The sequence below is a fragment of the Anarhichas minor genome, unplaced genomic scaffold, assembly GCF_050575085.1.
Source record: "Anarhichas minor isolate MPS153535 unplaced genomic scaffold, ASM5057508v1 ptg000055l, whole genome shotgun sequence".
Classification (NCBI taxonomy): domain Eukaryota; kingdom Metazoa; phylum Chordata; class Actinopteri; order Perciformes; family Anarhichadidae; genus Anarhichas; species Anarhichas minor.
Window position 1 is genome coordinate 1,966,949 of NW_027466501.1, and position 21,467 is coordinate 1,988,415.

Sequence of the window (21,467 nt, forward strand, 5' to 3'; positions counted from 1 at the left end):
TTTAAAACATAATACAAATGACTTAGTAAGTTGTGCTCAATTCTTGTACCATTTTCAGACTAAAAAACCCCAGATATTGTCGAAGTGCGGTTTTATTTTGAAAACAATCACCGGAAAGCGCTTTGTTTCCGTACGTCACTTGACGTTGCAAACCCAGAAGCAGCACAAGGTTGCTCGACACATTTCGCCATCTCTCCGAGTGTTTCTCTGTATTTCTGGAGTGACTAGCCGGACTGCGTTTAGTTTCCGAGTTGACAGCAGGTGAGTGGAAACATTTCTGCGCGTTTTTAAACGTTTGTCGTGACGCAGTTTGGCTCAGCTCAAACCGCATCCGTGTTGCGCAAGTTGCTGGTAACTTTTCAGTGTTTACCAAAGAGTCCCACACCGGATAGGGCCCACCTCGAAGAAAGCGAAAGTAAAGCTGTACGACCGAATGCTAACAATAACATATCTACCAATTTTCACAGTGCGACCGTGTGTCCGTAGTATTCAGCGGTGGTTTTAAAGTGGCTTGTATCCCACTGGCAACCACTGTAGTATTCTTTAAGGGGGTTACAGTTCAGCTGTGATATCTCTATATTGTTATTTATTTGTGACGGGCGGTCAGCAAGTCATTGTTTGAGCTCAGAAGCAGACCACAGTGTGTATCGCATTCAGCTCTTGTTATTATAATGTGATTAAACTATCATGTGACATGCTGATGAGAGAATTCCGGCTGTGTGCTGCTTTTTCTGCTGCTGAATGCTGAAGCACTGAGTCATGCGATGATGTCAGCATGGGGCTTTTTTATGTGCCCTGTTGGCGTGTAAGCGCATCAGTCAATAAGACAGGGTGTTCAATAATAGTCCACAATAATCCATCATTTTTATTCTGTTTTTAATTCTGCCTCAAAATGATATCAAATGAAAACCAGATGGAGTCAGTCCAGTTCCTCCTGTGGATCTGATAATGCCCAGACTACATGATAACTACCTCTGAATCCAACTAACATTGTATCTCAGCGTGTGCAGAGTGACTCCCAGTCTCCTCACAGATCAATAATAAGTTCAATATTCCAAAGAGAAAATCAGCCACATCTTTAGCGATATTTGATCAATAGTCAAAGTCTCTGTCTCTTCTCCTGTTTTTCTCCCTCTCAGCGTCATGGCGTCTGGAGGCCCCGTGTTGAATGGCGACATCTCTTGCTCTCCCGTACAGTCGGGCGCGGTGGAAGAAACCCTGCAGCAGATGAACATCCTCATCCAGGAGAACCGAGACCTGAAAGGTGAGAGCAGGTGGGGGGAGGAAGATGTTTCTCATTCAAGCTTTTTGTTTGTTTTTCCTCTTCTTATCAGGTCTCAAAGTGCCCAGGGTCAAAGGTCAGGGTGGAGTTTTAGCGTGATAGACCAGCCGGAGCAGTTTGTTGGGACAGGAAAGGCCTAATGGCTGAGGAATGGGTCGTAACTGAAATGACTTGGCTCGCGCGATTTGCATTTATTCAAATTATTTTTGGTTTGTGTCTGTCGCCACCTCAGAGGCCCTGCGTCAGACCAACCTGTCGATGAAGGAGCGTTTCGAGGGTCTGTCCGTGTGGCGGGTGAAGCAGCGGGAGGAGCGGGACTTCCTGGAGAGCAGGCTGGAGGAGGCTCGGGGCAACATGGAGTCGCTGACCCTCCAAAACCAGGAGCTGGGCAAGAGGGTGGAGGGGGACGGGAGGACAGGGGGAGCTCTGGGAAGCTTGCTGGTGAGAATGTAACCCATTTTATATTTATTGGATCTAGGCAGCTGAGAGCCAATGTTCCTCATTTTACATTAAGTTGCACAAGATTTGAGCTCCTGTCAAATTGTAATCTCCGTGTGATGTGGTCTCCAGGCGGTGTCGTCCAATCAGAGTGCAGAGGTGGGTGCCCTGCGTGCCCACATCGCTCGCCTGCAGGCAGAGAAGAACGACCTGGTGGCCATGAACTCCGAGCTGCAGCTGAAGGCGGACCAGGACTCACACGACGACTCCTTCATTGAGATCATCAGGGTCTCGGTGAGGAGTCACACACACACACACACACACACACAGACACCTCCTATATAATCAGTGTGTCTTCTATTCCGCATGGAAAGGCCTCATCTAACAAACAAAAAAGCCTCCACCTCCCACTCTGCGATATAACCGGGTGTGTATTTTCTCTCAGGATGAAGTCATAGACGGCGTGAACGGCGTGTCTGGTTCGGAGCGCAGCCGACGTCCGGACCTGAGCATGACGGCGTCCCGGCTGGAAAGCGAGGAGATGACCGTCAGCCAGCTCCTCCAGTCACTGAGGAACGAGACGCAGCGGGCCGAGCGGCTGCAGGCCGAGCTTCAGTCCTCTGCTGCCAGGTAGGGGACCCAGTTCACCACTAGATGATCCACTCTCATTGTTTATAGCACTTCTATTTCCTGTAAACTGGACCAAATTGGGAGGGAGTGATGTATTTCTGTGTTAGTTTTATTTGTTTTTAAGCGCAATGTTTTCATGAAATTCTTTGTTTTTAAAAAACACACGCCTCTTGACGTGTGTTAGACATATTTTGTGAACTGTTTGTGAAAACGCACTGTCCAACAGGATTAGACAGCTGGAGGAGAGGAAGGCGGATGTGGAGAAATCAACACAGACCCCCCAGGCAGAGACCAAGGAGGATTCTGGGAAAGAGGAAAAGGTATTTACTCAACAGTGAAATAAATTTTATTGTAGTGAACGAACGATGTAATTCAGATAGGTGGTGTCCCTGTGATGTGTGTATTCTGTCGACAGCTTGATCACATGGTCCACTGAGTTTTGTGATGTTTAGTTTTTCTTACCGTAATGTTCGTGTGTCACTGTGGCAACGTTTTTCAGGCGGCGTCCGAGGTGGAGAATCTGAAGTCTCAGACGATGACGCTGTTCAAGGAGCTGCAGCATGCCCAGAGCAAGCTGGACGAAGCAGAAGGCATGAAGAAGAACCTGCAGGACAGGTTAGTCCAGTATTTCTCAAACTGTGGCCCCTCTTGTGGGGCGCAGTGGTATTACAGGGGCGCAGGGGGAAATGCTGAATTATTTTATTTCAAGAACTTTATTGAGAACTTCACATATTACAAAAGTACAAAGTACACGGACATAACACTAAGTCAGTAATAAATACATGGCAAAATGCCTGTACTTTTGATTAAATGTTTATGTTACGCCGTTAACAGGTTACGGTTATGCCTGCGCGACGGCCAAGATTCTTGGGGACTCGCATGTGTAGCTCAGTGTGCTTCCCTTCGCCACATCCTACCTCTGTGAGATCGGCTTTTCTGCTGTTGCCCCTTCAAAACAAAATACAGATCTAAGCTCAACATTGAGCATGAGGCCGTATCAAGTCTGCAACCCCGTTTTAAAAAGATTTGTAGTGGAAAGCAGGCTCATTGCAGCCACTAATACTGTTACAACTTGATGGCTCACACATATCTGCACTCATTTTGTTTTGTTTTTCACAGGTTGCACTTTATTGTTATTATCTTGAAAAGATATTCAGTGCAAAACTGGTTAATTGCAGCCGCAATAAGCTATTTCTTGTCAAATATTAGTTGTTTTTTGCACAGATAGAACTTTATTTGCATTGTTCTAACAAAGTGATTGCACATTGTATTTGTTTTTTTCTGATGGAGCAATCTGGTTTACTTGAAAGTAATTGCAATTTTCTTTATTCTATTATTTGAAAAAGCACGGATGGAGGAGTCACAAAATGTTGTTATTTCAATAAAAGTTCAACATGGAACATTTTGTTACAATTTTGTTGGGGCGGTGGGGCATGAACATTTTTCTTCCTCCAAAGTGGGGCGTGACAGAAAAAGTTTGAGAACCACTGGGTTAGGCCAACACATGCACACATGCACACACAGTCAGATCTTAACCCGCGAACCATTTAGTGAAGGAGCCAATGACAGTACGGCATAGCAACCTGTATTGATCCCCAACAGTTAAACAAATTACAGGGAAACCCTCTTTCTTATGCAAAGGTTTCCTCCTTCAGTCGGCGTTCCCGTGCTTTATCTTGACCTGTACACACATACACAGCTTTTGTCTCGTGGCTAGATGTCGGGAGGTGGAGCAGGACGTGGTCACTCTGAAGGCTCAGCTGGTGGAGAAGCAGGCCGTTCAGTCGGAGAACGACCGGCTGAAGCTGCAGGTGGACAGCATGCAGGCTCAGAGTCAGATGGAGCAGAGGAAGGCCGCGGATGAGAGGTCAGAGACGACACAGATATATATATATATATATATATATATATATATATATACACTGTATATACGGAGACACTCACCGGTCATGTTTATGTGGATCTCAACCGCTTTTACTCACCGGTAACTCTTCCTTTCTCCCTCACAGGGTCAACCTGGCCCAACTGAAGGATGCCTACACCAAGCTGTTTGAAGACTACAATGAACTCAAAGAGGATAAGAAGAAGAGAGAGGTCAGTTTAAATAGCATGACGGGGGTCCCTTTAGCAACAGATTTAATCCTGCTGATTTCCATCAAACCTAATGCAGTTATGAGAGAAATGGGAGCCAGACGTGTTTGACCTTTTGCCCTCTGGTCTTCAGTCTCTGCTGGTGCAGAAGGAGGTGGTGGACGAGCTGCAGGAACGTCTGAGTGCCGCTGAAGAGGCCCTGGCTGCTAAACAGAACCACATCGATCGAATGAAGCAGGAGATCTTCAGCAAGGAGGAGGAGCTGCAGACAATATCTGTGTTCCAGGCTCAGGTCAGCGTTGGTGTATGATTTCTCGATGTTGAGTAAACGAAAGCGTCATTGCACCACCGAAGTATCAGACGTCCCCATGACAACATGGTCTCCCTCATGCTTATTTGTCGTACCGCAGGCGGAGGTCTATTCCTCAGACTTCTACGCCGAGCGAGCAGCGAGGGAGAAACTCCACGAAGAGAGGGAGCGTCTGGCTGCTCAGCTGGAGTACGTAAAGAAGCAGAACAACCAGCTGCAGGAGGAGCTGGACTCGCTGGGCAGGTACAGAATCAAACGGAAGACCAGGTCTGCTTTTACACCTGTAGTTAAGTTCAGGAACAAAAAAATAGAAAAATACAGCACATTATCTCCTTTAAGTTCTAGTCTGGTTCCTTTTTACACTGTAACCAAGCTGTAAGCCTGTATGGTAACTCATTCATTGGACAGTTTTGGTGATGTCATCCTGCATCATCAGTGCCATGTGGACCTGTGTGGTGAAACGAATGATCTTGCATAAATATATACATGTATGTTGCTTATACAGGTTGCGTGGAAGATCGCTGTCATGGCAGTTCACGGACAGCAGTTATATTATCGTAGTTTAGCTTTAGAATAGGCACTAAAATCAATAATCCTGTGGTTGGTCTGCTTTGCTTTGACTCCACAAACAAACTGCACCGATCTGCTGGGAAGCGGTCTGACATCCCCCTTTCTCACTGTGTTTCTCCACAGGCATTCGCTGACCGAGATGCAGAAGAGACACCTGGCACAGGGAGGAAATCCACACGGAGCCGCCGCTAGTCTGGTCGGAAGAGGTACATGTGCTTTCTTTTTATTTTGCATCCCATGTTTTTACCTGATAGTCTTAAAGGGACAGTTTATCCCAAAATCAAAACTACATATTTCTTCTCTTACCTGTAGGGCTATTTATCAATCGAGATTGTTTTTGGTCAAAAAAATACATTTGAAAATTATTTGAATAGGTGTTCACACTGGGGGGGGGGGATGTATCTGCCCATTAACAGTCTCTTTCACAATGTAAGTCTATGGGAAAAGTATTTTTAGGCCCCAATAGCATCACGTGACCGACCCAGAAATTGTAATTCCACAGTTTGGCCACAAGTTTTAAAACAAACATGATACAGCATGCTGATTAGTTTAGACGTATTAGCTTAGCTTTTTTGACAGGGCCAGGCTAGCTGTTTCCCTCCGTTTCCTGTCTTTATGCTAAGCTAAGCTAACTGGCTGTAGCTTCATAATTAGCGTACAGACACGAGAAGTGACATCAATCTTCTGATCCAACTCTCTGCAAGAAAGAACATTAAAAGAAATTCCCAAAAATGTCGAACTATTCATTGAACCACCTCGACGGTTTAACCCATGAATTGGTGGAACTTGCTGCAACGTAGCACACAGTGTGAGAGGGAGTGCAGGATTGACAGCTCAGTCCAGTGTAACTGGGACATGTGTCCAGGTTGTGATCAGTGTCTCTGACTCCTCCCAGGTACTGACTGGCAGCATCAAGGGAATATTCCCGAACACGCCTGTCCCAAGTGCAATGAGATCCTGCCGGACCTGGACTCCCTGCAGATCCACATCATGGACTGCATCAACTAGACCTCCACCATTACAAGCATCCACGACAACAGCGGCTCCATTAGCACCTCAATCTTCCAAGAGTCTTCCTCTGCTTTTACCCGCAGCTCTTCTCAACACCATAGTTCCACCATAAACTCTGTAACATTCACTATAGGAAGGGACGACTTCACTTTTTGGTAGATTTTATGCCAAAAGGATTGTAAAGCTGTATTTAGGGTTCCTCTGAAAGGAATTGCTCCTCTCTAATTTGTTAAATGTGAGAATTCCTTATAAAGTATTGTCGGATATATATTGAAGGTTGTGGGCTCATGTCAAGTCTGGAAAAGAACTGCACGAACCCTTTGATAAGGGTTCGTGCAGTTCGTACCCTTTGATTTTAATTTGGCGCTGTCTGCCTGTCATGCACACATTCAATTAGTTCAGCCTTTACAAGTTGTATTTGGTTGTGTTGCTAAAGGAGATGCATATATATATATATATATATATATATATATATATATATATATATATATATATATATATATATATATATATATATTCTTTGCTTGGGAAAGATGTTTTAGCTCATCACTGGGTTGTTGGCGTATGCACCAATGTAGGCACTTTAATATGAATATATATATTTTATTCAGAAGATACCTGGTCATTTGATTGTAATATATTTAACTTGTTAGTTAATCTGTCACTGAAGCCCCAGCCTTTGTAAGTCTATGTGCAGGAGGTTCCAACACCCTGCACATTCTGTAGTCTGTAGATTATATAGAGTTTCAGATTCCATGTTGTTCTTCTGTGAGTGAAAATAAAATCTGCAAATTTCCGTCTGCTTTTGGTCATATTGTAACAGTACGGGAAGATTACTTCTTCCACTAAGTTTACAAAAAACCTCTTGAGTTAGATCTATAATGATACAATGAACTATAATCGAACCTGAACATAGTGATATCTCTACTCTTAGAAACACCATGCAAACGACATCCTGCCTTAAATCATATCAACATTACTAAGATAGCTCTGTTACAGTTAGTGTGAATAGATTCGAGGCCTTGTTTTGGAAATGTATGCTATTGAACAGTAGACTAATACTGGTGTGGTGGTCCACTTTTTAAATATCTGACTTTGGCAACTCTCAGTGGCAGTATTGAAAAATCAAAATGACTGTCACATATTTTATGGGGATTGACTAACTTTTCAACAAACAATCATCCGTGCAGCTGTTGGACGACCTCATGGCAGTTAGCTCCTCTTGTAGCTCTATTCTCTCTTTACGTGCAGCTTCATCCGGATAGCTTGTTACTTGATAAATAAATATAATAAAGTGTAATAAATATTCTGACGGTCATTCCAAATGAAAAGACTTCCTTTTTGACACTTATCTCTTACGACTTTATTTTAAAGGCCAATGTAGTCAATTTTCAAGTATTCTTTTAATTCTCAGTAACCGGCGATCTGTTCGTGCCCCATGTGAAACCAGAATGTAACGGAACTTCAGTAGATATTTAAACCCACATGACGATCTTTCCTAAAACTAACTCAGTAGTTTGGTCGCACAGACCAGCTAACACACATTACAAAAAAAAATCTTTGACCCTGTGAGAAATAACCGAGATGAGAAAACTCTTAAAATATCAAAAAAATATTTATTGAACAGACACTAATAATAATTCAGCTGAATGGATAGAGCTCTTTCCACACAGATGGTTTGGAGGTCTAACAACAAAGAATATTTTAACAAAGTATTATATGCAGATTATCTTGTCTCCCCGCCTTCGCAGAAGTCCTCCTCCTCCTCCGCCGATGCATCCACCAAGGCCAAGTTCCCAGCCTTGGTAGTGTTTTCGCAGGAAGAGGGTTAGAATTTACAATTACAGTTATCCTACTAAAAATTTTGGCTGCAAATGGTCACAAGGCTAGCCTGTCCAAATTGCAATTCGCTCTCGATAAAGTTTCATATCTGGGACATGTGATCACAGCAGAGGGCAAAACCCTCTCTACCAAGAGAACACATGCAATCCAAACTGCCTAAAGCACAAACTAAGAAACAAATGATGAGCTTTTTAGGAATGAGGTCATCATGTTGGGATCTGATTATGTGCTTGGCTTCACCATGTGCTCTTAAACAAAGAGATCTGACTGAGGCCTGCTTGTTCAAAAAAAATGCCTGATCTGAGTTTGAGATAGGAGCAAGCTCCAAGGAATGTTTAGATGCAAAATCAATAAAACATCGACACTGTGACCCCATTGGACGAATAGCCACAGACACCCCAGGACCCCCTGTGGATCAGCCCTGCTTTGACAAAACTCTCTGTCCCCTCAGCTCTCTGCTTGTCCCTCTGACCTCCGTCAGGGTAAGGACGCACACAGCAACGCTGCTTGTTTTTAGAAGAAACCCTGGGTCTTCAGTCTTACATTCGCTGGACGAATAAAGACTGTTTGTTTTGTTTTTGTTTCGCATCCTGGAAAAGGAAGCAGACAATTTGCCTGCAGAAGTGAAGAAAACGGATTCTTCAGAGAAAGAGGACACTGCTCTTTCCAATCAAGTCGACAGTGCCAGCTGTAAGGAAGAAGTTATCTCTGACACAGAGAGTTTCATTACCGCGCAGCACGTGAGCTGCGCAGCCTGAGCCTGAGAAGCTTGGAGTTCAGAAGGACCACACCATCGGCCACGAAGTCAACTGATCGTAAGGCTTACTTAGGGTGTCTGGGCTTAGTTAGGTCATTGTGTTCATTATCTTGTTTGTGTTTTGCTTAAGTTGCTGTATTGTTATAACTGTGACTATCATTTAAAAGACAAGAACCGCTGGGTTCTGCGTGATAACAGTTTCCCTATTCCACGGCTGCAGTGAGGTTCTGCCTTGCTTTGAGTGAAACTACCCCTCTTTTTCCATCCTCTTTCACTAACACACACACACACACACACACACACACACACACACACATTTTAGATAGCGTGCTCATAAATGTATAGTATTTGTTGTTAGTTTCAGATATTAGTTGACAAAGAGTTTAATCCCACGGTTAAATCCCAACTCACAAATCCGTTTCTCCTCCTTCAGCCATTGAGTGTTAAAAAAACAAAGCTAGGTAAAACAATAAAAAATCTACACCAAGCAAAATGCAAAAAAAAAATCATAATTTCTTCCATATCTTTCAATTTGAACTCTTACTACTCCGACTAAACTCTGCTGGCTACCTTAAGTTTCGTTTTCCAATAGTCACGTGCTCGCCCACTGACCAATCACAGCGCACGCTGCACCTTACTGCAGAGCTGCACCTTAAAACTGAGCTGTGTGTTAATGCTGACGTACTTGTAGGCCAGCTAGAAGGCTCTGACACGTCAAAGAATACGCCCAACATGTCAAACTAAAGATTTGATTGGTTGAAGACTATGACAATCAACAATATCATCCCCATTCACTTAAACTGCACATGGATGCACTTGTGAGTCTGCAGGCCTCGGGCCTCTCTTCTTACCTAGAGACACAGAGGTGAAATCTGATTGGATAAAAGCTCTACTTAAAACAAGCTGCACTGGAAGCAGAGCAACTGAGGAAGACAGTAGCTGTGCAATGAGAAAATAAGATAGTGGAAAAAATATTTTCATAAATTATAATACATGTAGCGTATTTAAGATAAATGATAAAATAGCTATAACTTTGCGATTCTGTTTAGGCCACTTTGCAGGCCCTGACGGCCCACCGCTGCTGAAAAGTGAGGGGGGGGTGACAAGCCAGAAGGTTCAGACCCGGTGGTTCAATCTTTAGCAATGCATTGTTTTATAAGCTTTTCATATGTTGTAAAATCTTAATCTGTAGAGTAATGAGTAACTATAGATATGTCAAATAAATTAAATGGAGTAGAAGTACAAAGTTGCATAAAATGCTATAGTACTTTAAAATTGTACTTAAGTATACAATACTTGAGTGGACAACACTTAAATGCAATGCACATTTTCACTTTGAAATATTATCTATTTATTTTTTAAAGAAAATCTGAATAATTATTATTCACCAAATCTTTTCCGAGAAAGAGGTATTGCATATAACCATATATATATATTCATTTAACATCATATCTTAATTTTATTTGTTTTAATTTAGGGAGTTTCAATCTTCCATACTTCACAATAATTCAACTTTTAGCTATTTAGATGGACGTGACAGTCAGAGTACAAAGGTCAAGAAAAGCTTGAGGAGACTATAATCACTTTATGTTCTTTCTTTAGTATTTGTTTCAATATGTATGTTAAAGCTTCAACAGAGAAGCTCCTATATTCTTTGCTTATTCTGTGCTGTTTTGGCTCATGGGAGTGGTTAAGAAGAGAAGGCGTCATCAACATGAGATTCTATTGTTATCTTTAGCTGTGACAGTGCTGTTTGCTGTCACTACCCTTCAATGAATTTTCTGAAAAGTCAAGCACAGAGAACACCGTTTATTGTAAACCTGTGAGATAAAGTGACGGATCACACTGTGATGAACAGAATCTCCAAATGAATCTCTGCTGAGGTAAGACACATGAAACGCTTAAACAAAATATGTATGAAGTTTAATTTATCATGAATCAGTATCAGTAACCATTCTAATATACTGTACATGTGTGACATTTTATTTTACTTCTACTACCTTTGTTTTATGCTACTTCTTTCCCAAATTCATACTGCAGTATCTGAAAGCTGAACTAAATTGATCTTCATCTGCTTGTGTTTCTGTATACACAAGATGTGGGATTTACAAAGTCTATCAGATCAGATTCTTTTGCACCATGGCTGTAGTCTTCATTGGGAACCTGTAACCTGAGATTCAGTAGAGCTGAGAGTGATTTGACTTGAAGCATGGGACAAACCAGTCTGACGTCAGTCTGTTCTATTATTTCGTAGTAGCGATGCCGATTGGACTGATTCTTTAACGAGTCTTTAACTTCCTGAGCCAGGAGCTTGTCGACTGTGTCGGGCTCGGAGATGGCTGATTTTAAGTTTTTACACGTGAAGGAAGATTCTGGCTTAACCTGCAAACTTGGGTGGAAGCTGTATGTGACACCCTGGAATGAGGAAGCTATAGTGAACTGGTGGTCTGGGTGATTCTATAGGGTGGAAGCTAGGGTGTCGATATTCATTGGTGTATTGAGATACTTACACAGACTGCATGGTTAGTTTATGGGGACAGGTTAGTCTTGCATGCCCCCCCCCCACCACAGAAGGAGCAGGTGTGGAGGAATCGGCAGCTGGAGGTGTGGCATCCTAAGTCGTTGAAATGATTGCAGACCATCCTCCCACCCTGGTAGAGGACTGGTGTGATAGAGAATTTTCCCTGTGCTCGTACATTTCTACTGTGATTTAGTTTATGTGCCTTACTCACGAACAAAACTATATATGTGACATATGATTGTGTACCTAGGAGAGTGGTAACAGGACCATATGGGGTATCTCAGGCCTTTGCTTTGATAAGAGGGAGTAACTCAATGGGGGTTGCAGTTTAACCAGAGAATGTTTAGGTGTGAAGATTCCCAGGGGTAATCAAGGGTAATAAAGAGAGATCTCTTTGGGTGACACGGCTCAGAAGAGGAAGGGGATGACTGGAGGGGTCAATGGGGAGCTTGAAACTACTTTGTATTGTTGTAATGTAAATACCTGATGTTCCCCCCACAATATGTGCTGAGATGCTGATAAGCATCTCAGAAACTGGATTCTTTGCTGATTCCTCTGCAGACTGCAGTCTGTATGACGATAAAGCCTTCTCTGGACAGAGAATAATTATTTTAAAGACAAACTTCTTTCCTCAATGTCTCTTGTTTCAGTATTCAGTATTATAGGACTCACTCGGTACTATTGAATAGTTTTTTCCACCACACTGGTCTACCTCTTCTGTCTATGCCTTTGGGGGCAGGGCTGGAGTTGGTTGGCTGGTTGGTGTCTGGTTTATGGGTGATGGATGGTGGGGGAACTACGGGAGGCAGGCTGGGGTAAACGGGGGGGCTTCATTTACGAGAAGCTGAGGTGAAAATCAGAGGTGCTGTGAGGGTGCAAGTGGTGGCCGGATGGAAGGGTGCGCCGCAGAGCTCGCAATTAAGAGAGGAGTGAGCTGCAAAAACTATACAGTATAATTCTGGGTTGAGTGTTCCCCAGTACGTTTCCTGGTTAAACTACTGCACGTGACCGGCGGCTTCGGACACAAACAGGATGTGGTAGGTGTAGAAACCATTGCCGCCAAATCGCAAGGCTAAGTCGAGTATTAGTGACAAGTAGTCGTCCAACTCGGTCCTGTGGTCAGGGAAGGTGGAGCAGATGGTATCGTGGTACAGGGAGAAAGAGTAGGTGAATTCGGTTGTTCTGAGTTCCTTGGACCGGCGGTGGCTGTTTGAGTTCAATGGGGCCCGAAAGTGGTAAGTACTTCCATGGGAATATGGGGATTGCATGTGGATGGATAGATTAGTTGAGCAAGGTCGATGTAATTACCGGAGACAATTTGCTGCCTGAGCATGTGTTGCACGGGGGATGGTCGGGCGGATACGAGTGGGCATGCTGGAGGTACTGCTGTGGCTAAGGTGAAGCTGATGGGTTGAGGAAGATGAGTCGGAAAGAAGCTGGGGATGGTTGCTGGCGGACCTGTGGAAAAAAGGGGGTGCATTTAAGGTGGGAGGGGTAACGTTAGTTACATTTGGGTTATGGGGAGGGTATGGGAAGGGAGGGGGAAAAGTGGAAACCGGAGGAAACGAGGGGTTTTGTTTGTTGACTCAGCCATGAATTCCTGCTGTTGGAGTGGTCTGAGCAGCTGAGGTAGCCGGTATCATGTTGGAAGGAAAGGCAGGAGTGAGGGAAGAGGAAAGAATGAAGGGATGCATGTGCGTGGGATGGTAGTGAAGACTGAGTAAAAGAGACTCCAGGGTGAGATGTCCCTGGGGCAGAGAGAGTTTGGAGGGGGTGCAATACGACCTGGTCCTCTGGAAGGGCTGGTTTGGTGGGCTGGGCTTCTCCGGCCGTGGTTTGCGTTGTGTCGTCATCAACGTAGCGGCTGACACGGCGCTGGGAATCCGAAAGAGCTCTGGAGGTTCGGTCTGACTTATATGAAAACTGATGCCGCTGAGTTTTAATGTCTTTATATCTTTAGGCAATCTCACAATACAATTCCTCCATAAAATGCACCACTCTCACATGTGTGCGCTCTCCATTGTTGTGGAGTTTGGTCCTAAAGATTGAAAGCCGAACATGTCACTCTATTAGAGGGAGGATTTCACAACTGAGTTCAATTTTAAACAAGTAATATTCTCCAGCATTACAAGGTGTCAATTACCCATTTGTTCTTTAAATATATATTTTTTTATCCATTAGCAGAATAAGTGCTACGCTGATCCTGAAGGTGGAGACGAATCACTGATCATGAAGGCCCCATCTTGTACAAGAAGGACGTATGGCGCTCTCTTCCTCTTTCTGCATGTCTTTGTCTTAATCTTTGTGCTACGTCACATGGACATTCTGGAGGTAAGAACTTGGTTTTAGTGGGATCGTGTGAAGGGTGGACCCTGTTTGAAATGTTGATTATTAGTCAAGTTTTTGGATATTGTTTTAAAATGTGTGTTTCAATGGTCTTCATTGCAAATGGAATTTGAGTTCAATTGTAATTTCCCTCTCAATCCTGCACCTTGACCTTTTGACAGCAGCAGCTCCTGTAGTTAAAGGACAAAGCTGGCAGTATTATATACTTTAGACCAAACCTCCATGTGTTACAACCCACTGATTCCCATTCGTTCTTACTGAGACATACATCTTAACAAAAGGGTCAGAAGTATATTGTTTTTAAAAAGCCAAGTGATGCCCCATCAAAGTTCTAATCAAACAGGTTCTAATTTCCTGCCTTTTTTTTGCATCCGTCAGAGTTGTATCTCCCAAAACATGAATTTCAGTGAACAAAACCTTGAAAGCACACACACAAAAAAATCTTTGAATTTCACATTGACTTTCATACCTTGTGTAAAACAAAAAGCAAGAGTATCTTGAAACTTTTCCTATGGGTCAATGTTAATAACAGTTGTTAGCAACCTCCCCAAAAATATTCAAATCTTGGCTATTTTACTTTATATTGTTCATTTTTTTCCGAGTGCATATGTTTGATGTATCTTTGACACCATCTCTCTCCACCCCTACCCCCCATACCAGTTTCAGCCTAAAGTCAAATCCACCATCATCATGCCGAAACGCAGCTTCTGCACCTTCCAGCCACTGTCCCCTAAGGACGCTCTGGAGGAACGCCTCATACTAAATTCCACTGCTTGGCCTGAAACTCCACTTTTGCCAGCTCCTATTTCCCTGGAGCAGACCAGTGATCCAGCTCACAGCACCTTCACCATTCTACCAGGGAGGAAAGGGGGACAGTGGCATGTTGGGGATCAGCTGGATGTCATGATACAAACCTCTGACTTCCAGGGTCGTCCCAAGAAGTCTGGGGGGGACTTCCTACTCGCCAGTCTGCACAACCGGAAGCTAGAAGCAGGTGTGGCTGGGCAAGTGGTGGATCATCTGAATGGGAGCTACTCTGCTGTATTTTCTTTACTCTGGGAAGGAGACGCACAGGTTGAGGTGATGCTAAAAATGACGCAAAATGCAAAAGGCTCTCGGTAGATCCAATGCTTGGTTTGTTAGTGAGGAGGACCCGCTCCCTTCGTAGAGATTTAGGACTCATTCTAAGGTAAAAAAAAACACAACGATTCGTAGTTTCAGTTGAATATACACCAATGAACATAAAGTTATGGATATTTAATACATTTTTGCCAATAAATTGTGGCTGCATGACATAAGGAAATTAAGAGATATATATACGACCATTTTATTGAACATCGGAAAAACTATATTATTTGTGATGAATGAACAAATATTAGAGTGTACTCAATTATGTCTTTCTGCTGCTTTCAGTATACTAAAATACAATAAATTGCTTGTTGAATTTTAAAATAGAAGGGAAAGTATTTCCAACATTCTTTTTTTAATGTACAAACTGAACATTGAATTGTTCCTTTGCTAACCCAGGTGAAAAATAAATATGCTAAGTATATTTAATTTTAGCATACTTGAGTATACTTGAAGCCCTACTAATCATACGTATACTTAAAGAGTGCTATTTTGGAACAACTTATTTTGTACTTAATATATTTTAGTTGTGATTAAATAGTAGTTATGCACAATTTGAAGTGTATTTAGTATATTTTTGTGTGCTAAATTGGAACAACTTAATGTATACTTAGTACAATTTAAGTATATGACTGTGTATGTACTAATATACATGCTGATAGCTAACTTAAATTATACTTTTTGTGTGTTTTAAGTATATTTGAAATATATTATGAGTGTTTTGCAAATACAATATTAATATATTGATATTGTGGTAATAGTATACCAAAAGTTATACTTTTGGCTTATTCCAATTACTAAGAAAGCACACTTTCTTATTACTATGCTATATTACTTTGTACACTACATACTATTATACATTACAATATTACAAATGTATTACCAGTATCCTAAATGCTGAATGAACTTCCCAGATAGTAATCAAAAACACTTTATTGAATTTCAAATATATTTTATTAAAATATATATATAATATATTTATAACAACAATTTAAAACACACTTTGAAACAATTGCAATATAGTGCATTTTTGAGAAATAAAAGAAAATATATTGAACAGAGAGCAAAACAATTTTAAGTTTACATGGTACAAACAAAACAGAATGTTTCAGAATAAAACACAGAACCATCCAAAAATTGCACCGCTTCAGACTCTCGCTCTCTAAATTGAAATTGAAACATGTTCATTTCCTTTTGTTGAACTGCTGATTGTTGAATTTCCTTCTGATGGCTGCTCGCACGTCCGAGGCTCTCGTCTGTGGAAATTCTTCTATAACAGCATCTGTTAAGAGAAGAGACGAGAAATGATGTCACACAGCATATTCATACAACATTTTCTTCTATTTTGACTACACAGGAAATCCTGTTGAACCAATATTATTTTTTGAACAGTAAATCAGGATTAATATTGAGGAACTATATCAATATGATATGCCAATATTCCTACCAGTGCAGGTCAAACGTATATTTCATCACTGGTGGTGTGTTTACCACGAACATGTGATCCTGCTGCTTTATAAATCGCAGAAGCTTTAAATTGTCTACATACGACTCAAGACAATTACCTGTTATGGCCTGCACTTTGGCAACGTCCAGTTGTCTTTTCGGTGTTCCCTCTTTCCCAGACTTCCCAGTCAGGGCGGAGAGTGCAAGGACATCCTTCGTGAAAACCAGGGCAGCCAGCTCCTGGCAAAAAAGGGTCATGCGGGAACGATTAAGTCGCAGGAAGGCCCTCTTCGAAACCGTGACTGTGCTGCCAGCCAAGGCGTGCTGTATATGAGAGAATCAATGGAACACATTAATATACAGTTGGAAGATCTCTACCTACCTATTAGGAATTAATAGACGTTATTCACATAATTATACAATGTGCTTCATTATTTAAAACGGTGCTAGTAGTCTGTACATCCCTCTATGGAGCGGTACCACCAGTGGTGTGGAGGTTCCCACTCTCAACTAATTCACATTACTGATGTGTGACACATGTAACCTAGTAAATCCCATCACTTTATTTCTGACACATTTGAACTTGAACAGCAGACGATGCTGGGGAAGACAAAAGGAACGTGGTGTCATTTTTCACAGAGCCTCCATTCAGTAGAGTAACATCAAGTATATATTAAAGACAAGCGTTATTGACCCATTTGGCCACAAGAGGGAGTATACCTTTAAGTGAGTTAGTTTAATAAAAACGAGTAGCCATACTATTACAATTCGTCATTTTTTACTAAACCAATTACAACTACCAACAGTCATACCTTCAAGGACTTTAATGTATTGTCACATATTGTCAAATAACGAAAAATAAAGGCTAAACTGCCGCAGCACTGTTTGGGAGAGGTGCTGCCACAAACAGTGGAAAACTGCCGCGACAAGTGCTTGCAACAGGAAGTGCCTCTACGAGTTGCCGCTGCTACGATTTGAGCCAGCTCCTACTGGATACAAGAGAGCGCCGAAGGTTTAGCTAGCTACCAGAGTATTTGAGTTGGTATATCAGCATGTAGGGTACACATATAAAGTTAAAGCAAAAATATAAATTGAATTATCACGTCACAAAAACGACTCGTACAAATCAATATTCACTCACCCGCACAGCTTTTTTTAGGCTCCAAGATTTCGGTCTCACACATTTTCTTTTCATGCCTGCACTCCTGCTTTCCTCCTCTGCCCATATGTCTTTGCCAAGAATGAATAAATTCTTCTTTGAGACAAGTTCTTTGTACGAATCTGATAAAACGAGAACAGATAAAAAAGTTAAGCATTCATGTTCTTCAGACAAAACAAGACAATTAAGGAGTTAACTAGTAGCTGAAAAAGAAAAATGTGAACTCCAAACTCACCGCCAAATAGCAGGACTTTCGCGGCCACTGTCTTCTCCGGTTCTTTTCTCGTCGGACATTTGATTTCAATCCAGTTATCGTCCTCATCGAGGTCAGGCTGTGACGTCACTTGATACAATTGGTCGGCTTTATTATAAAGAAGTACTTTCCACTTTCAGTGTTTTATTACATAAGTAATATATGGCGAATTGAAACGGCATCATGTCCTCCTCACCTGAAGAGCTGCATTAACGTGGGTAAGCTAGCTAGGATGCAACGAACGAGTAACGTCGGTCGCTCTGATTGGCTGGATGTGATCAACAAAAATGCTGCACTTGATTGGTCAGTGACTTGGCGCCAAACTATTCAAAAGATACAACAGACTGTTGTCGGGGATGCCACCACAGTTCAGCAGAACGCTCATATTTTCTAGTGTGCACCTGTATTTTAAATCTATATTTATAAAATGTGCTTTAAATACATTGTTTCAATGGAATTTATAGCATACATTTTGAAATATACCAAAAATATGTTTGAAAACAAAGTTCAAAGAAATCCATTTAAGTAATTGCACAGAACTTTCACTTAAAGTATATTTTCTTATAATATATTTCTTGAAAGTATACTACAGTACAATTATTTTAAAGTGTGTTAAAAGTTGATTTTTGAAAATAGGTGAAAGCGTGACTTTTGTATACTTTTTATATATTTGCAGAAAGTACACTTCTTTGATAGTATATTTGCAGTGTACTATTGAAAATGTAAGTATATTTTAAATACAAAAAAGTACATTTTTTTTTCGCCTGGGAAGTCCCGCCCTCAAATGCAGACATGCCAATTATATTGTAGCATCTGCCAGCTCCGACCACGGCCTGACAACTATCTGACTGTCATGCAATATTCATGTCATGAGCTAACTGTTATTATGCCTGTTAACGTTCACTTTTCATACTGCACATATGCAGCTTGTAATGGTAACGGTGACAGATTTATTGATAAACAACGGGACTTTTTCATTTCAGACGAAAGCAATGTGTCATTTTTAGTCACGAATTGTATGATTTCTATTATAAACTCTGGTTTTCTTTCCAATCAGGTGACGCTGGTTCACCCTAGTGAGGCCGTCACAGTGCTGAACAGGCTGACCACCGAAAGGCCTGACAGGATTTACTTCAAGAGCCTGTTCCGCTCAGGCTCACGCTCTAAAACTACCATCTGCAACGTCTGCCTACGGCCAACCCGTAAGCCGCTGTGTAACTACACTGACATCCATACAGGCGAGCCGTGGTTCTGCTACAAGCCAAAGAACCTGAGCTGTGATGCCAGGATCAACCACTTCAAAGGAGGATCCAAACGAAACCTCATGATCAAGGAGGGTAATCTCTTTCAAAGGTGAAGGAGTAGAGAGACAAAGACAGGCATAGAAGTTTGTGACCACAGGCCGTTAACATTGAACCTAGTGATTAGTCGCGTTTGTGCATGAGTCTGTTTGTCCTTGAGTGAGTGTGCACTTCTGTATCTCTCCACGGCTAATCTCGCATTCTGATGCAGCGAACTGCATAAACTCTTGGATGACCAGTTATGACTGCATGCTCCTGGACCTCTCATGGTTGCGGTGCATGCTTTCTCAAAACACCTTTTATTGCCTGTTTTATACTGCCAGTGACCCACTACTCTTAACTGGCCAGTAGGGACCGCTTGTAATAAGAGTACCTATCTGGCCCCTTGTATCTGCTACTCTGCGCCCACAGTGTTGGGATTTGAGTTGTGTTTGGCTTACAGTTAACGTAACTACCAGTACACAAACTGCTGCGTACCTCTTGGTCGCTGCTTTGCAGCTCACTTTCATTGTTTTGGATGTTGTGTTTGGCTAACGACTAGCGGAACTTCCAGTACACAAGCCAAACGGGATTTTATTTTGGATGTTGTCTTTTGAGAAACTTAAAGATGCGCACATTATTCTTTTTCTGCCACTTGGGGGCAGCACAACAAGCTATTGACATATGAACACTTTATAAAGTTGATATGACTAAAGTGTTACATTCCAAACTGTGTGCAGTGTAATGAAATTGTGAGGCGAGAATAACATTCACCGTACCTTGAGGCGAAAGTCGCTCTCTGTGTTTCTAGCAATGTCACAGAAATAGTTTTATAGTGAGACTTCAGAATACAGACGTCAAAACCAGAGCTTGAGAATTGACTTGCTTGTCTGAAACATTTTTAAGACAAAGAGATAGGAGATATTATGTAGTTTGTATTATCTCAGCCTGTCCCGTGCAGCTCAAAAGAAACACTGAGATGAGCACACAATACCCGACCAGACTCTTCATTTTGACCTGCGTTTAAAAGATAATCTCTTTTATAACATTTTATAAATCTTAAAACAGCAGTTTGAGGAATGAGACTTTTCAGCCTTCACTTTCACAAGACCAAGTGAGAAAACATTACCACTATTAGCCCATAATAATGTTACGTTCTTTCTAACACTTACCTATGTGCTGGATGAACCTTGTTTGAACCAGTTGAACCAGTTCAAATTCCAAAGCAGCTGCACCTTTTCCCAATAATTAAACTACCACACCTCCTTCATGTTTACCATAATAAGACACTTACATGTCAGTAGAAACAGAATATTACACTATCCTATTGTATTATCATCTGTGAACACTAATTAAATGGAAACCTCACCCACAACTGTGAAATGCCTGGAATCTCTTTGTTCAAGCGAGTAAGGACAGGATCTTCTCCCGCACCCAGCCGAGTTGCTGGAATCAGTCACTACGCCCAATGTCCTCAAGGCTTAAACCCTGAACCATCGGGGACTTACTGACGTCACCTGTTAAACGGTTGAGTGTGAGAGACTGTGAGGGCTTGAAATGGTGTAAATACGAATGGGACTTTGCTGCAACATATCATCTTACCATGACAACGTCATACCATGTTATGTATAACTGTGGGTATTTATTTGATACTTTTTATTACCTGATTTGAACGTCTTCCAGGCTCCTTCCTCACAAGATGAGAGATAATTACAAATAATCTTTTTACTCGTTTTTGTCAAAACAGCTTCAATGACAAAATGAAATGCTTGATGAATGTAATATCCGCTTCCATTCCTCTGATTTCATGTGTTTTTACGTTTAATCCTTTCATCTTCAATCCTTCATGTTTCTGTGTAAATGAAATATGACAGGCTGAACACACGTGTGCCGTCCTCTTTGTTTACCGTTGTTTTCTCCAACACTGGTAACCCTGTGTTTAACGTCACATTGCTATGAATTGTGGGTAATTCCCTGGAGGCAGTGGGTACATGCCAAGGCCCATTCCCAATGTTCCCCCTAAGGCCTCAAACCTTGAACCCTCAGGGACTTCCTGACGTAACCTGGTAAGTGATTGACTGTGAGAGACTGTGAGGGCTTGAAATGGTGTAAATAGCACTTTGCTGCAACATATCACGTTAAAAATACGATGTATAATTGTGGGTATTTATTTTATATTTTTTACTCCCTGATTTGAACGTCTTCCAGGCTCTTTCCTCACAAGATGAGAGGCAATTTCATATAATCTATTTACACGTGTTTGTCAAAACAGCTTCAATGACAAAATCAAATATTTGATGAATAAATAAATAAATATCATCCTCCTTTTTTTGGTTCCATTTTTAACCATTAATGTTTCTGAATACATTTAATATGACGGGCTGAACACACGTGAGCCGTCCT

At 41.8% G+C, this 21,467-nt stretch overlaps 2 protein-coding genes and 1 long non-coding RNA gene across 4 annotated transcripts; 2 read left to right on the plus strand and 1 right to left on the minus strand.

Moving 5' to 3' along the window:
* Window positions 1-133: 133 nt before the first annotated feature.
* optn (optineurin) lies at window positions 134-6,591 on the plus strand. 2 transcript variants are annotated; one of them, XM_076076074.1, is made up of 13 exons: window positions 134-261; window positions 1,140-1,264; window positions 1,515-1,723; window positions 1,853-2,014; window positions 2,166-2,350; window positions 2,577-2,670; window positions 2,850-2,965; window positions 4,068-4,217; window positions 4,360-4,444; window positions 4,575-4,733; window positions 4,852-4,994; window positions 5,445-5,527; window positions 6,217-6,591. In XM_076076074.1, exons 2-13 carry the CDS (start codon window positions 1,144-1,146, stop codon window positions 6,327-6,329), a joined length of 1,620 nt encoding a protein of 539 aa, XP_075932189.1. In that variant the 5' UTR covers window positions 134-261; window positions 1,140-1,143; the 3' UTR covers window positions 6,330-6,591. The 2 variants fall into 2 exon arrangements, with proteins under 2 accessions (XP_075932189.1, XP_075932190.1); XM_076076075.1 differs by having other exon boundaries at window positions 232-261; window positions 4,050-4,217.
* Window positions 6,592-13,681: 7,090 nt separating this feature from the next.
* LOC142931868 (NXPE family member 3-like) lies at window positions 13,682-19,141 on the plus strand. The gene is made up of 3 exons (XM_076075981.1): window positions 13,682-13,783; window positions 14,459-14,878; window positions 18,842-19,141. The coding sequence occupies exons 1-3, from the start codon at window positions 13,682-13,684 to the stop codon at window positions 19,139-19,141; spliced, it is 822 nt and encodes a 273-aa protein (XP_075932096.1).
* Window positions 16,144-18,197, minus strand: LOC142931977 (uncharacterized). The gene is made up of 4 exons (XR_012947437.1): window positions 17,767-18,197; window positions 17,514-17,653; window positions 16,492-16,696; window positions 16,144-16,208 (listed from the first exon to the last, which is right to left on the minus strand). It is a non-coding gene; the product is annotated as an uncharacterized LOC142931977 (long non-coding RNA).
* Window positions 19,142-21,467: the final 2,326 nt, after the last annotated feature.